The 15810-nt window shown below is 43.8% G+C and overlaps 1 protein-coding gene across 1 annotated transcript in view; it reads right to left on the bottom strand.

The window, feature by feature from the left end:
* The window catches only part of csnk2a2b (casein kinase 2, alpha prime polypeptide b), a 30988-nt gene extending 17134 nt beyond the window's left edge, over positions 1-13854 (bottom strand). Inside the window, exons 1-2 of the mRNA XM_007904657.2 lie at positions 13499-13854; positions 6850-6961 (exon numbers count right to left, since the gene is read on the bottom strand). Coding sequence (XP_007902848.1) covers positions 6850-6961; positions 13499-13602 — 216 coding nt within the window. The 5' untranslated portion in view covers positions 13603-13854. The remainder of the gene's footprint in view (positions 1-6849; positions 6962-13498) is intronic.
* Between the last annotated feature and the right edge of the window lie 1956 nt (positions 13855-15810).

The raw sequence follows: 15810 nt of genomic DNA, 5'->3' as shown, positions 1-15810 counted from the left end.
GCCTGATAAGCTTTCCCACTGCTTGTCCATCTAGGACCACCCTGCACGTTAGGGTTTTGGCTTGCAGGGTTAACAGGAGCTGAGTGGGATGAATCCCTAACCCCAGTGACTGGTCTGTCCTTCTACATACTGCTGATGACCAGGCTGTGTTGTTATCAGCAATACCCTTGAATACTATGGACTCACCTGGCTCACAAACTGGACTATCGAGACCGCCACAGGGGACTGGTTCGATTCTGACTTTCCATTGCCATGTCACCTTAGTTCCAAGGAGATCCCGCTTACTTTCCTTTCTCCATCTCACTCCACCCCCACCAGGAGGATACTCTATTCTGATAGGGAAAAAGCCAAACTTGACAAAACAAGTTATGTACATTATCGTACATTACTTGTGGGATTCCAGTTAAGAGAGATGAGTCCAAACAACTGCAAAGAGTTAATAACAGTAAGCAAATCAATCTCTTTCTCACTGTCACCAAAGGGCATTTAAGGGATTCTTCAGTCACAATCAACCACACATGGTGCTCCAGGGAGTAATCTATACAGGAGTCAATCTATACTGACTGATAAATATTAGCAGCAAACTGGGCTTTATTCCAGAGCATGTGGATTCTGTCCCAATAGAATAACAACAAGAGAATAAGAATAATTTATGGGCAGGCAGAGAAGATGGTCAGTTCAATGGGTCACCTCGGAAATGGAGTACAATCTCCATTAGGGACCCTGGAATAAAAGGTGAGCCAAGATCAACAGTGATCTCATGTCACAAACCTGACTTTCATTTGAAGCTGAGAAAAGCTCAACATTTGGTCGAACCGAGCAGATGTGCGAAGTTGGTGATGGGCTTCTTCACCAGCTCAACATACACCAGGTCTTGGCGAGGTTCCAGCAGCTGAAGCACAATACAATACTTGTGATGTCCATTCCAACTTGACTCCCACAGACAGAGACAAAGCACACACATCCTGCCACCTTCCTAAACTGTCGGTGCCAGGGGTCTCCACTGCTAAACTACTTTGCCAAACGTGACCTTACAGAAATACAAACTGTGTGAAACATCTGAAGTGGCAACTGGTGATTTTAATCAAAGCCACTGATAGAATTGCTAGTTGGAAGAACTGGTCGGAGCAGTGTAGTCTCTCCTCCAAAAGTAGGAGGTGCCCCTTCAAAGAAGCTGCAGGTGCCATAGGCAAAGAACCAACCAATTGGTGAATTGTCCAAATGGCCAAAAAGGAGAAATGGTCCATCTCTATGCTTGTAATGGTGCACTGAAAACCAACAGACATTCCATATACCACTGTAACAGGTTCCAACTCTCCTGGAGTTTACTGTGGGGGGGGCAGCAGTGTTGGTCAACAGAGTCCAAGGACTAAATTTCTGTCTTGAATTAAGAAAAAAAAAGGGTGAACCTATCTAGTCAGATAAAAAAGACAATACTCTCAGACTGGGCTATATTCCAGAGTACGTCACTGCCAGAGTATGTTAAGCATTCCAAGACATTGCCCCACACGAAGGGCGCTATATGAACACAAGTTGTTGTTGTTAACCGTTGCCGAGAAAATAGATAAGAAATCTGTCAAGAATAGATCGAAGGAACCCAAATTTAATTCTATAAGGTATTCAAGAAGCTATTCTGGGAATACCCAGTTGAGTGTTGTTATTATACGTACACTAAGGTAGGCATTAGAACCGTAGAAATTTACAGCACTAAGGAGACCATTCAGCCCATCATGTCTGTGTTGGCTTTTTTAAAGAGCAATCCTTTCAGTCCTATTATCTGTTTTTTGGGACCAGAGACACTTACAGACCAAAGAAGCCACAAGGCCTTAGAAAATGATTAATGCTAACAAATGTGAACTTTAAATGAATGAGGTGACAGGCAAAGGGAGAAAAATATATTCTCACCAGTGGAGGAAAACAGGTAAAACTCAATGCGAGGTTTCAGTTTCATAATAATAATCCTTGTATTTGATAGTGCCTTATCACGTCTTCGAGACATCTCAAAGCACTTCACAGAACATACTCTAAAGTGAATTGACTGTACATTTTGTGGGCGAAACACAACAGTGCACAGCAGTAAAAAAAATGACGATAATTTGTTTACTCAATCCATGACAAATAGTCGTGGATTGAGTAGACATTTTCATTATTTATTTTTTTGAAGGGATTATTACTCCCAGAAAATCACCAATCGACTACCAACCAGGTTCCTACTTACTGCTAGGTAAACAGAGGCATATGGAGGAAAGAAACTTGCCCAGTGTTTCGCCCTGCCCAGGAGGGCGAACCCACGTTCTCCCACTTGCAAGGCAAGTGTTCTAACAACTAAGCTACAGGATTCCATGAAGCAAATGTGGAGACATTTCCTGTGCTGATCCACCAGAGCGGCTGACAAAATCAAAGCTCAGGAATCCTCCAGGTAAATAGAACATTGGTGGCAAGATGGTCATAAAGATTCAGTATTCAGATATATCAAAATAAAAAAGTTCTAATCTTAAAACAAATGGTATGTTTAACTCAGGTCATCCATTATTACAGCATGTTCTGTGCTAACTACTGAAGATCTTGGCAGGACACGTATGAAGTACAGTTATTGCAAAAAGGAAGAGCTAAGTTAGAAACACACACAATTAGAAAATACACACTGTGCTAAAAACCTGTTGTGAGATGAATTCAGTTTCTGACACTGCGGAAGTTGTTTGTAAATTTGTGGTTTAAAATCTAATTTAGTCTTGAACTTGAGAGGACATCTGTTTTCAGGAGTGTAAATAACTGCAGGCAATGGTTTCCATGGTACCTGTGGAGGGAAATTTACCAAATGCTTCATATTGAAGCAATTTCAAAGCTACACTGGAAGTAGGATTTTACAAGAAAGAATTTTAACAATGCAAACCTGAACTGCTTTCAACCTCCAAATCTCTCGTCTAAAAGACAAATCTGATAAGAATGTGCACACAAGACAGTAACTCCACTCTACGTGATAAACTGGGAAGTTCTTTGAGACATTGTGATGTGAAAGGAGCTATATTAAATGCAAGGATAATTAGTATAGGTCATAGTCACACTGCACCTTCCTCTCAACTTCCCAATGACCAATCTTCAATGTAGTGCAATACAGTGAGAACATGTGTCAATTGAAATTTCAAGCTTGCACAGGAACATCAATGGACAATTTTAACAATAATACGTGTCTTTGACAGCGTTTTTCACGTCAAGAGGATGCCTCAAAAGAGCTTTGACCAACTTTATTTGGGATTGAATAGGATATTTTAACATCCACCTCAACAGGCAGATGGGACCACGTTTTAATGTCTCATTCAAAGAATCAACAGCAATTGTGCCATGAGGGAGAAGAGAAATGAAGGGTATAGGAGAGGGGATTGATTAGGACGGGTTGAGGCTCATGTAGAGTATAAAGTTGAACTGAATAATTTGGCCGAGCGTTTCCATGCTGAACAGCCTATGTAAAGCCCTACAGGATTAAACCCACATCGAGAATCAAGGATATTTTGTGGAGATGGAACTCCGCAGATTGAGCTTTAATAGATTTCACTGAAATTTACATTAAATTTTATTGTAGACCCCAAATTCTCATGTAAAAGAAATCAAGCCAATAGTCACATCATATAACTTAAAATAGTTGAATAAAAACTGTTCCACAACATTACTAGTCCACAGTAATCAATTATTTACACGGGTCAGCAAATCAGTAACAATTTTAAGAATCTCAAAAGAAACTAAAGAAGAGGTTAGGTAAACATTTGTTACGCGGAGGGTGGTTGAATTGTGGAATTCTCTGCCAAACACAATTTTTGAAACAGAGTCCATAAATCGTTTCAATTGGGATTTAGATAAACGTTTAAAGATGAGCATATTAAAAGGTATGGGGAGTGAGCAGGAGAGTTGGATTAGACTAGGAGAAAAAACACCAGCACAGATTTGATCCAAAAGACCTACTTTGATGCTGAAGCATTCTATGATTAATGGCATTTCTTTTTGACCGTGAAGAACATCCAATTTGGTGCACAAAGTACTGAGCTCTCAAGTCAAAGGGGCTACCTACCATATCATATTGTGTCACACAAAATAGCAGCTGAAAGCATCCAAAGCAAAGAATCGCAGCCTCACTTGAGCCGCATTGCAGGCCATGCAACAGGATGAACAGAAAGTCTTTTTGAAAGATCTACAATTATTCCGCTGAATTAACTAATCCGTGGAAAGGTCACAATTCATGACGAAATTGCTCAATAAATCAGTATGTAATATTCAATGCACTTAATACCTTGTATCTTGATTAAACTAAGAAACTAGATTTTGAAGTGGAAAAAACACGAAGATGCAGAATGAACCAAAAATATTGGCAGAATTTACCAAAAATGCTCCAAATTTGCACTGACCAAGTAACTCTGAAATCGACGTTTAATGGTGCATTAATGTAGAGTGGAGAGCATAAGGAGGCTGGGACTCCAAAGACATTGATAAACTACTTTTATTTTGATCTGGTACACACAGAAATTTTCTTCATGCTTAAGAGGCTCTAAATTAACCAATGAGAGCTCCACAGCAGCATGGAAACTGGTTTGTCTGGAAACTGCAGATTATTAAAAACTCAGCTGCTTGTGTCCTCTCCTGGGGCTCACCCTGCTAACCTAATCCTGGAACATATTAAGTGGAGGTTGAGATATTGCTAGAGTTCAACCAGCTAAACCCATGTCTGGCGAGAGATGTCCCGCTGCTCGACCAGCTACGACCACAGACGTGTTTGTGGTTTAGTTTTGCAGGTTTGAAAGTTACTGAGTGGGCAGAATCCTAGTCCACAGTGACTGGACAGCTATTCCAAAACCTGCTGAGAAGCCAGGATGACTATCTAATAATAATAAACCTTGCATTTGATTAGCGCTTACCATGTCTTCTAGATATCTCAAAGCGCTACACAGAATATACTCTAAGGTGAATTGACTGTATATTTGTGGGCGAAACCCGGCAGCCAATTGCGCACAGCAGTGTCCCACAAACAGTCGTGGATTGAGTGACCAAATTATTATTACTATTTATTTATTTTTCTTGAGGGATTATTATCAGGCGTGAGGAGTAAGGAAACTTGCCCAAGATTTCGCCCTGCCGGGAATCGAATCCAAGTCTCTCGCTTGCGAGGCGAGGGCTCTAACCACTGAGCTGCAGGACTCCTACGGGACTAGTCCATCATCAGTGTGCCTTGGGAATACTATGAACCTTCCTGGCTCAGGAAACACAATTACAACCATGAGACAGTCAGAGGATTCATTTTAATTCCAATATTCCATTGTTGTGCACATCACATTGCCTGTCTCCACCTTACCTCTCCACTCAAGCTACTAAGACTCTCATCCATGCTTTTATTCTATCCAGGCTTGACTGTGCTAATTCCCTGCTCACCAGACTTTCCAACTCTTCCCTCCACAAACTGCAGATTATTCAAAACTCTGCAGCTCGTGTCCTCTCCCGCGTGAGCTGATCATGCCGCATCCTCACCCAGCTTCACTGGCTCCCCATCCCCCAAAGGATCAAGTTCAGGATCCTCGTTCTCACTTTTAAGTTCCTCCGCGGTCTTGCTCCTTCCTACCTCTGCAACCTACTTGAATGTTATCAACCTGTCCGCGCCCTCTGCTCGGCAGGCACTGGCCTGCTCCATGTCCTCTGCCCTCTCCAGCTTTTATGCCCCACCTTCTGGAACTCCATTCCAGGAGCTCTCTGCCTCTCCCCCTTCAAGGCCTGTCTTTGACTGTGCCTTTGGTCATCCTCCCACCTCCACCCCACTTGACTCCAACCCCAGCTCAGGTGTAAACCCTTCACTGTTCAGCGGCTGGGGTGCATTCCCGATGTGAAAGGCGCAATATAAATGTAATTTGTTGTTGTCGTCACCTTACAGCCAACTTAGTTCCAAAGAGACCTCATTCATCACCCAAGAGGACAACAGCTCATGCATGTTTTAACATAATACAGGGTGAACCAAACGTATGCTCTTTCATCATCATAAGGCTCAGATTCTCCCCTTCACCTGGAAGGGCAGCACAACAGAAGCTAGTGCACACATGGTCCGATTACTCAAATGAAAGTATTACAAAGTGACACAGAAATGTCCCATTTCTTTTTTTTTTAAAAATCAGAGGATCTGCAGATAATTTTATAGCCAAAGAAATGGAAACCCTTCAAACTGACAGGATAAATTCTGTAATGAAGACATTCCTTCTTGCTAGGCCCCTCACTGACACTTGACATTTTGATGGCGTTTTAGACACAGCTCCTGCGGAGCAGCTTCAATTAAATCTAAAATCCGAGATCACACGGTGCAGTTTTAATCGCATAGATAAAAAGGTGGAAAATGCCAACGAGAATGAAGACGTAAAGGGTACTATGCCAGTGTCAGATTACAGAGCATTTTAACAGATTTAAAAAAATATTTCTTCCTATTATCTTGCATTTAATTGTTAACTTATCACCAGAGATTCCAAACCAGTTCAGTGCCTCACCAATCCACATGGCTCAAATCATTAATTAACCTGTTACCCAACATCCAGCACCAACCAACCAGCCGTGAATTCCCAGAATAGTCCTGATTGCTCCACAATTGTCCAACAAGCCCAGAATTGTCCAGTTGACCCCTGACTGAAAGGTTTGTGCGTACATACAAACTTAAAGCTTTGTCATTCAGATTCTGTCTGCCCCTGGTTGAAATCTGTCCCCGCGCACAGTAAAATAAGGCATTGCTGCTCCACTGCACGCGCATTCAGCTCCATATAGGCTGAAGGCTATTGAGAACGCCACGCACAAAATGTATGCCAAAGCTGAATAGAAAAGGCTGATACTCACTTTCAGTATTTTGACCACCACTTTCTCATTGTTTGTTATGTTAATGGCCTCAAAGACTTCACTGTATTTTCCACGACCAAGCTTTCGCACCAGCTGGTAATCATCCTGGTTCCTGTGGCAAAACAGAAGAGCAAATAATATTCAACTGTCTGTAACAAGCAGGACGTTTCTGTCAATCGTGAATGACTGGTCTGAAGGGCAAAAGGGGCTCACAGTCAGCCTCCAGGTTTTCATACAATGTCACTTGTATAGCGCCCTTCGCGCAGGGTAGCGTCCCGGAGCGCTTGTCTGTTCAGTAATCGGGAGCCAGTGGAGTCTGGCAAAGACTGATGTGATAGGGGTACAGAGATTTATGTGGTAAGAATCCTGTGACAGAGTTCTGAATTAGCTGTATTTTGTGTAATGTGGAGTTAGTGAGACCAGCGAAGAAGGCATTGGGATAGTCCAGCCGGGAAGTGACAAAGGTGAAGGAACACCTCATTCTACATGGGTTCCTGCACAGGGTGCAGCAGAGAATGAATACCATTCACGTACGCAAAGCACTTTTATCAGTCCTCTTCCCTAAACAGTAACCCTCAAACACAAATCACTCCAGGTACAATTAATTCTGATCGAATTCATTCTAAGGACCAGGGTAAAGGAGTAAAGCTGTTTACTCATCCCACAAGGGGCAGTTTACTCACCAGGACACAGAACTGAGCATGGGCCTCCCCTTTCACTGATAAAAATAAAGGTGCCTAGTTTCTCCAAGGAAATGTATTCAGTCTAAACGGACTAATGTCCTTCCCTTCCCCCTGGCAGAAGGATCCCATGTAAAGAGACAAATTGCATTGTGACGCACATCAAGAAAAAGTCAATTCTGTCCCCAGCCTTTTAAAAGTCACTTTGGTTTGGTGACAGTGGAGGGCTGGTTAGTGCATCAGTACTCTATGTGGAGTTAGCAGCCACGACTTGAGCCCAGCACCTTGGGACATCTTTACAAACGTAATTTTGTTGTTGTTGATCCAGTCTGTACTGTCAGGAGGAGGCAGTGAATGAAGCACATTCACTCCCTTTCTCACAGTCATTGTGGATGGGGAGCAGTCGACAACTCAGAACGGCAGACGTGTAGCATCATGATTCTCATGTCATCCAACATTCAGGGGATAGGATTAAAGTTTAAAGGAAACGTTTAGGTTCTAAATATGTATATATGGGAGGATCGGAAGGAATCACAAAAAAAAGTGTACGGAATTAATTCCAAGACCTTCAAATCCGCAGCAATCGGGTTGCACTGAAGAGCTGTTACTTTAAAAAGAGACATTTTAACTTTTTCCGTTTCAAAGCTTCCTTCCTCCTACCACCCCCTCCTGCCTTAATTGGAGATTTGCTATTTTGGGATAAGAGAAGTTTTCAAACGAAAGGTCGAGTTTTTTTTAAAACCTGAAAATTCTTGCAAAGGGGTTGTGGTTATTACAAAATAGTCAGAGTGCTTTTTTTTAAATAAGCACAAGCTTCTAATTATCATGCTTTGAGACTCGGTTACGCAAATTTGTGTGTGGGGTAGAAGGTCAGAAGAGGTACAACAACAACATGCATTTATATAGGGGTCTTCATGCCAGACAGCTTACTGGAACTCTTAGTAATCATTTCAATTTAAGAAGCATTGGAGTGAAATAGACGTCGGTCTGAAAATTTGGGAGGAAGAAACATTTAAACACATCAAGCTATCAGGAAACAGGCGGCACTTGTTGCTCATTTCCTTTTTGACATCTTGCATGGTAACAGGTGGGTTCAGTGCTGTGGCTAATGCTGTGTACCAACTTGCCTCCGCCCTGCTACTAAAAGTGTTCCAAGCAAGAGAAAAAAAACTACTTTCACACTGCCTCAGCGTGTCAAAATACCCCAAAGTGCTTCACAACTAATTACACGAGTATGGCTATTGTGTTTGTGTAGACAAATGCAGCAGCCATTTGTCCCACCATCGTTCCACACACAGCCAGAATGTAAATGACTCATATAAAACAAAGTTAGTTTGGTTTGTCAATTTTCAGCTCAGCTACTGTGAAGCAGAATCGCAGTGAAGCCATTTTGAATGGAAAGGATCATTCTCAGGCAACATATGGAGTTTTGATGGAGACGAAAAAAAGCCATAACCCAGCCCTCCCTCTCTCTCCTTCCAAAAGAACAAAAGGCCTCCGAACCCAAACAAACACACACACACACACACACTTCAGAGGAGTCTATACAACAGCAAGTAGATTCCTTGGCTCCTGTAGGAGATTTTTTAAGTCCTCAAGATGTTTGTTCAAATTCCTGAGAATCTGGATTCAGCTTTGGACTCCTGGTCCTTTGTAGCCCCAGACAGCACATTAACTGCACACGGACCATTTTATTTATCCAAGGAAATGTACATTTCTCGTGTATATCTTCATATGTGCAGACAATGTATTAGGCAGGACTTGTTTGCAAGGCAGAATAGCGGGTCATTGGGGTGAGTAAACATCATTCCACTTCTACTGAAAAATTCTCATTGGAAAATAAAGCCTGGCTCCTCTGAGCACAAGTTTGATGAAGGAGTTGAACAGAGGGGAAGAGAACTTTGCATATCAGGATCGTCCGAGGTTCAAACATGATGTGGCATTGGGGATGCTATAATTGGCATCCCCGTCTCTGCACTTATTAGGGGTGGGGCAAGGCGGGGGAAAAATGAGTCAGGGTTCCCACTTCAAATTATTATTCAATGACATTGACTGGAAAAGTACTTATGTGCTGCAGACTAGATGAGGGCAGATTACGGTCAGATGCGATCCCCATCTCTGCTGATAGACTAAAGACACCCAAGAACAGACAGGCAGATAAAGCGCCAGAGGCTGCCTGTAGAATCAGTCAATGCCTTCTGGAGAGCAGGAGAGAGGGGGGGAGAAAAACTAACCCTGTGGGCTGTGTGCAGATTGTCAGAGTAACTAATATTATGACACCACGGTCATCACTTGCAAAGCATCTGCTCCTTACCATTGGCAACGCAGTGCTCGGTATGCCTGCAATCTGTTTACAGACCAATCTACATTTCAGCAAGTACTCTACATAAACTTAAGGGGCGGGGGAGAAAGAGAGGTAAAGGAGAAAGAATCACAGGCTGATCTCTTAGCTAAGCAACAAACGTTCCTGTTACACACCCGGTACTGTAAAGCTCGCCTTGTGCATTGATATTCACATGTAGGCCTTCTACCATGGATCTTGTAATCCAGGAAGAATGATTATTTTAAAAACGAAGGGGCAGCCCTGATGGTGCAGTGACAGAGCTGCAGCTTATGGATCAGGAGCTTGCTGGCTCCAGTGCAGGTGCGTTTGCTGTTTATTGGGGTGCTTGAGGAGATAATATGGTCCAGTCCATCCTATGGATTGGGAGGGGAAATTCAGCTAGGGGAGAAAAATGAGAAGAAACTAGATGGACTGACTTTAAAAAAAACTAATGCAGCAATATCATCAATGTAAATGGGAGTACACGTCACTCCTATACTCCCCACAACAATAAAGTTCTGGCAGGGATCAGCAGGTCAGCACACTATACCTCGAAACAAGCCCAGATTAATGAACGATAAATTTTCCTTTTTTGATAGCAGCAAGATCCTGTTCAAAACACATTCAATGCATTTTTAACTCAGTTACCAACGAGAGCCCAGATCACAAGCGTCTCCAGAATTTGTCACAGACTGGCAAACTGCAAAAAGCCAGAGCAGAAAATTTTAAAAATTCACATGGGGTGGGATGAAGTTGCTATTCTGAGGTTGAAGCTGAAGGGCATTGACATAACAGTGTCAAAGGGGCTCTACTTTACAACTAGGCCACACTGAACTTGACCTGATAGTACTTCACGCTCACACCAAAGGAAAACTTGAAATTAATATTATTTCCCCATCAACTACATAACTCCCCTGAAGAGTGTAATTTGTTCTAACGCTCTCCCTTTCTCAGTCTGCCCTGGGTATTGCAATAGCCTGTCAGCTTGTTGAAAGGAAACACTCTCCAATTAATTAAATCTCTTATTTGCAGTCCCATTTGCTGCCTAAGCACCCAGGATCTTGTTACCTAGAGTAAGATACTCTCAAATGACCTGTTCCATTAGGATGTGCTCTTTCCAGGGCCAGGTAGAGGCAAACATGGCAGCAAATTGATTGCAGATTCTGAACAACAAACTATCAAGAAAATTGAGTCATATAGCCAGGAGGATGGGAAAATCCACATAGCAATGCGAAGGTGAGCCTCCCCATGTTAATGGCCAGGTTTAGACAAAAGAGGTGCTCCTTACACTTAGTTGGCATCTGGCTGCATCAATTCACAAGTCGTTGCGTAGTGCAGCTCAACAGAGCAACAAGTCTTCATAATGTCTGCATGCCACAGAGGACAACATTCTAAAGACACATGCGCACGCACACACACACACACGTGCACAGACTACAGGCCTGTCCCTTTATACCTGCCATCGTACCGTTGGTAATGGGGACTATATGGTATTTCATTATATTCTTTTAGAACCTTTGCCAAGGCATTTGTCTGCCATTCAAAGAGTGCAGTCCACAGATTACCACACAAGCTACAGAATTGCAAGGCACTAGCCGAGACTCCCACACAATTGCAAAAGGAGTCAACTCCAAGCAGTTTTTAGCAATATAAGGGAGTCCAGTTCGTCTCAAACAATATCACTGGCTGCACGTTCTGTGGCTTGGTAGCCTCAAAATCACTTGCATCCTACCACAGAATATGCAAGCAGAATGCTCCTATGCATCGATTGAGTACTAATAGGTTACAAGGAATATATGAATGAAAAATGTTCAGCTTCCCCCAATAACCTAGTTAAGATGGGGAACTCAGAGACCAGCATATCAACAAGCTACATGTCTAGCACCCCACTTCCCAGTGTTCTACTCTTATTATCCTAACAATCCTAGCCCCAGATTTTTTTTTAAAGAATAAGAGAAATCTAAGTGAATCCAAATCCATAGTGCAGGGCATCACCAGATTTTAGGACGTCCTCCTGACGTGAAAGGCGCTCTATAAATGGAATCTTGTTGTTGTTGTTGTTGTTTAGAGGCAGAAAGCGATAAATCAAGTAGTAATTCTCAAGCTTGGATGTTAAAAGCTTATAAAGTTAAGGAAGACATTCCCACTTATCCAAAGGTTAAAAATCCACACCAATTATTTACTCCTGCTTTTATTCTTTAGGAAGGTTTGGATGCAAAATTTATGCACAGGCTCAACTTGTACTCTATTACAACCACTGAACTTTTGAAATCATCTGAAAACATGTGCATCAATACACCAGGCCTTAATCACAAGGTTTGCGAATCTCAATTTAGAGCAAGCACAACGGGTATGTATCACATATACAGTTACTGTGTCCAAGGAGCCTGTGGGTGCTAACAACATAAGTGTTACCAATGACATTTAGGATTAAGCAACACAGCATAGTTTAGTAACTGGGCAACCTTCTGGCCAAAATCTCTGGAGTCCCACACTGCTCAGCCTCAGTTAAAACAGCTCTAGTTGTGCTTTATAAGATAGCAAATTATTTGCCACACTACAAGACAAATTGACAAATGCAGTGACATTCAGCTCATGGTCTGACATAAATTAAATGCATCTTTTGCCACCTGTGGCTATGCGATCAGGCCACACTGACTTTCCTCATTCCATCTTTCCTGATCACTGGCTGATCTTCTGGCAGCACCACTGACTTTGTCTTCCTACTGTTTTTTTTGCTACCAAACCACTTCAGCAGAGCTGACAAGAACATTTCGTCATAAATAATCTGGCTGGCACCTCCCCTACTTAACTTTTCGGTCTGAAATTAATTCAGGGCTAACAGAGGGCGTTAGTGTAAAAGACATTATCCGAGTGAGTGAGGGCAGTTCTGTTTATTCTACGTGGTTTTGAAAAATAGATAGAAAAGCAGCACGCGGCACAAACCCAACAGAACTTAGATGGTTGTTGCACGTTCCTTGGCAGAGGATGTCTCCAGAGCGCGTTGCACAGCTGACTTAGGCGACCAAGATTGTGGGGTGGGGAGGGAGAGGAGATAAAGCTGAGGAGGGGTGGGGCAGGTATAAAATGACCAGATTAAGCAAAGGCAGAGGGACTCCAGAACGCAGCTCCACAGAACAGTGCAGAAGGGCTCAAACTAATAAGCCACTCCAGGATGATTTGCAGTCGTCGCCTGAACCCCTAAAGATTTTTCTCTCATACAAAACAAAGTTGATAGGGAGGTGCCTGTTCCAACTTAGCTCAGTCTCCTCACCAGCACCAACTGCAGAGTCAGAACACCCCCCAAACAGTAAGGCGCTGCCGACAGACAAGGAACAGATTATAAATCTGTGGTTATTATCATATCACTCCAAGTCTTAGAGAGAGAGAGAGAGAGAGAGTGACTGACTGACTGACTGCAGGTGTTGGAAATCTAAAATAAAAAGTTTGATCAAATGGGGGTCAAACGTTGACCTCTTCTCTTTCTGTGGCTTTCCAGCAGATTTTAGTCACGGTTTATCACCGGAGAAAAAAAACTGCAGTTTATTACCAGAGACTCCAATGATAAAAGACATTTCTATCACTTCTCTCTCTCTCTCTCTCTCCGGACATTCACACTGAACCCTCCGACATCCGCGGCTCTTACCCCCACTCAGGAACGTGCGACTCGTAGTCCCAGTAGTCGCGGGGTTTCAGGCTGTTTACCTCGGCGTACACTCGGGCCCTGCTCCCGGTAGCCGGACCCGGCATGACAGAGCCGCGGCTCGGCTCTGGGGAAACGGGGAGAAATCTTACGCGAGAGGCCGTGGGGGGGGGAGGGAAAGCGGACACGGAGCTCAGGCCGCACCGCCACCGGACACGGCGAGCGTCAGGAGCCAGGCCCGGCCGCAGCCCACGCAACGCCGCCCGGGACAAGCGAAGCGGCAGCGTCCAGGGAGCCAGCGAGCGCTTCCCGGGTGGACGGGCTGGGAGAGGCCGGGGCAGCGAGAGCAAGGCCCCGCGCTGGGCAGGCTGAGAGGCCGGTTCAGGCGAGAGCAAGGCCCCGGGGCGGGCGGGCGGGCGGGGGGCGGTCAGACAGGCCGGGAATGCGAGGCCTGGTATCGGCAGCGGCTTTAAAGGAAAACCCCGCAGCGGGCCAAGCCGCGGCGCCCGGAGCGAGAGCAGCCCGAGAAACCGGTCACAAGCCCGGTCTGCCAGGCAGAGAAGGGACCGAGCGGAAAAAAAGCGACGGGCGCCGGCGGCAGCGCCCCCTTAGCGGTGCCCAAACCCAGCCCGAGAGCCTCCTGCTGCAGCGCCCCCTACCAGCACCTGGCGGTCAGTGCGAGCCTTCTGCTCTAGCGCCCTCTAGCGGCGCCTGGAGTCAGCACCTCGCCTGCTCTCAGCTCACGTGCTGGAAGACATCAACCAGCAATGCCAACATCTCAAAGCCCTTCCCAAGTGATCGCTGTCAAGTGTAGTGACTGTGTATCCGCAGGCTAAGGCGGCAGCCGCGTGCACCGCCGCAGGCGTCGGCCCAGAGCCTCGAGCTCGAAAGCCTCCCGGCATAGGATCTTGCGCAACTTTCTGACCCAGAGGGGAGAATGCTGCCAACTGAGCCCGGAGGACAAGTACATATGTTAATGTAACTGTAGGTTATACCCATTCTACATATTGCAATTGTAAAATAATAGCCAGTATACTATATTAAAAGTCTGCAGTTATCAATAACATACCAGTGATACATTATCTAACTGTTTCAGGTGCACATAAATTAAAGTTTCCAATGTCCAAGTCAGATCAAACCAAAATTTCCTGTTCGCCCTCAGCGTTCAAGTTGATGCGACAAAAATGCTCAGATGCAAGGAACTACGGCACTCTTGTCATTAATTTCGGTAGTGAAGTTAAAGTTGCATTGAACTACATTGAAGTTGCTTAATTTTAGATTCAGTGTGTGTCAGCCTGGCTTAGACTCTTGCTTATGAGTCAGAAGGTTTTGGGTTTAAGCCTCACATTGGGGCTTGGAATCACATACTCTAACCTGACGCCCCAATCCAAGTACTGGGGAGATATTACATTGTCAGTGGTGCCATCCTTTGGATGAGATGTTAAACCAAGGTTTTGCCTACCTTTTCAGATGGATGTTAAAGACCCCATATCGCTATTCGAGAAGAGAAGGGAGTTTCTCTCTCCCGCTGTCCTGGCCAACAATCCCCCAAATAAAATTGGTCATTCACTCCATAGCTGTTTGTGGGACACTGCTGTGTGCAAATTGGCTGCCGCTTTCTCCCACAAAATATACAGTACCTCCACTTTACAGTATATCTTGTGAAGTGCTTTTGGTCAGCTTGACGACGTGATAAGGCGCTATATCAAACGTAAGGATTGTTATTATTCATTGTATGATGTAGTGTTGAAACTGAGTATCAGAGAATAGATGACTGACAATGAGTTGGAAAGCAGTCTAGTACTTTGAGCTGCTTGGTTTTAGCATTATTGCTCTAACCATGAGGAGAGGGAGTTGTGAATAATGTAAATGATTAGGTAATGTAGATAAGAGCAACCAGTGAAATGGCATTGGATGACTGGCACTTTAGTAATACAAATTTATGGTGGCAGTAAAATATAATATTATTGATACTGTATTTTTAGTGGAGAATAATACATAGGAGAAAACACAAGAAAATAATCCCCTTAATAAGTTTAAAACCTGACAAACTACAAGTTTAAAGCCTAAGAAGTGCATTATCATTTGAACTCCAAATAATTATTTTCTAACTATTCAATTTAAGTAATATATGACTTGGATTTAAGTCCAGCGCCTTGGGACGTCCTCCCGACGTGAAAGGCGCTCTATAAATGAAATCTTGTTGTTGTTGTTGTACAGATTGGTCTGACTCCTAGTGGCTGAGTAATAGAACCTTTTTGCTGCTTGTACTAATGTGGGCAAACATCACCAGCCAGGATGGTTCATTCAGATAT

Source organism: Callorhinchus milii, unplaced genomic scaffold (genome assembly GCF_018977255.1).
Source record: "Callorhinchus milii isolate IMCB2004 unplaced genomic scaffold, IMCB_Cmil_1.0 Scaffold14, whole genome shotgun sequence".
NCBI lineage: Eukaryota > Metazoa > Chordata > Chondrichthyes > Chimaeriformes > Callorhinchidae > Callorhinchus > Callorhinchus milii.
Note: the sequence above shows the minus strand (reverse complement) of the source record. Positions and strands in the feature narration are given on the sequence as shown.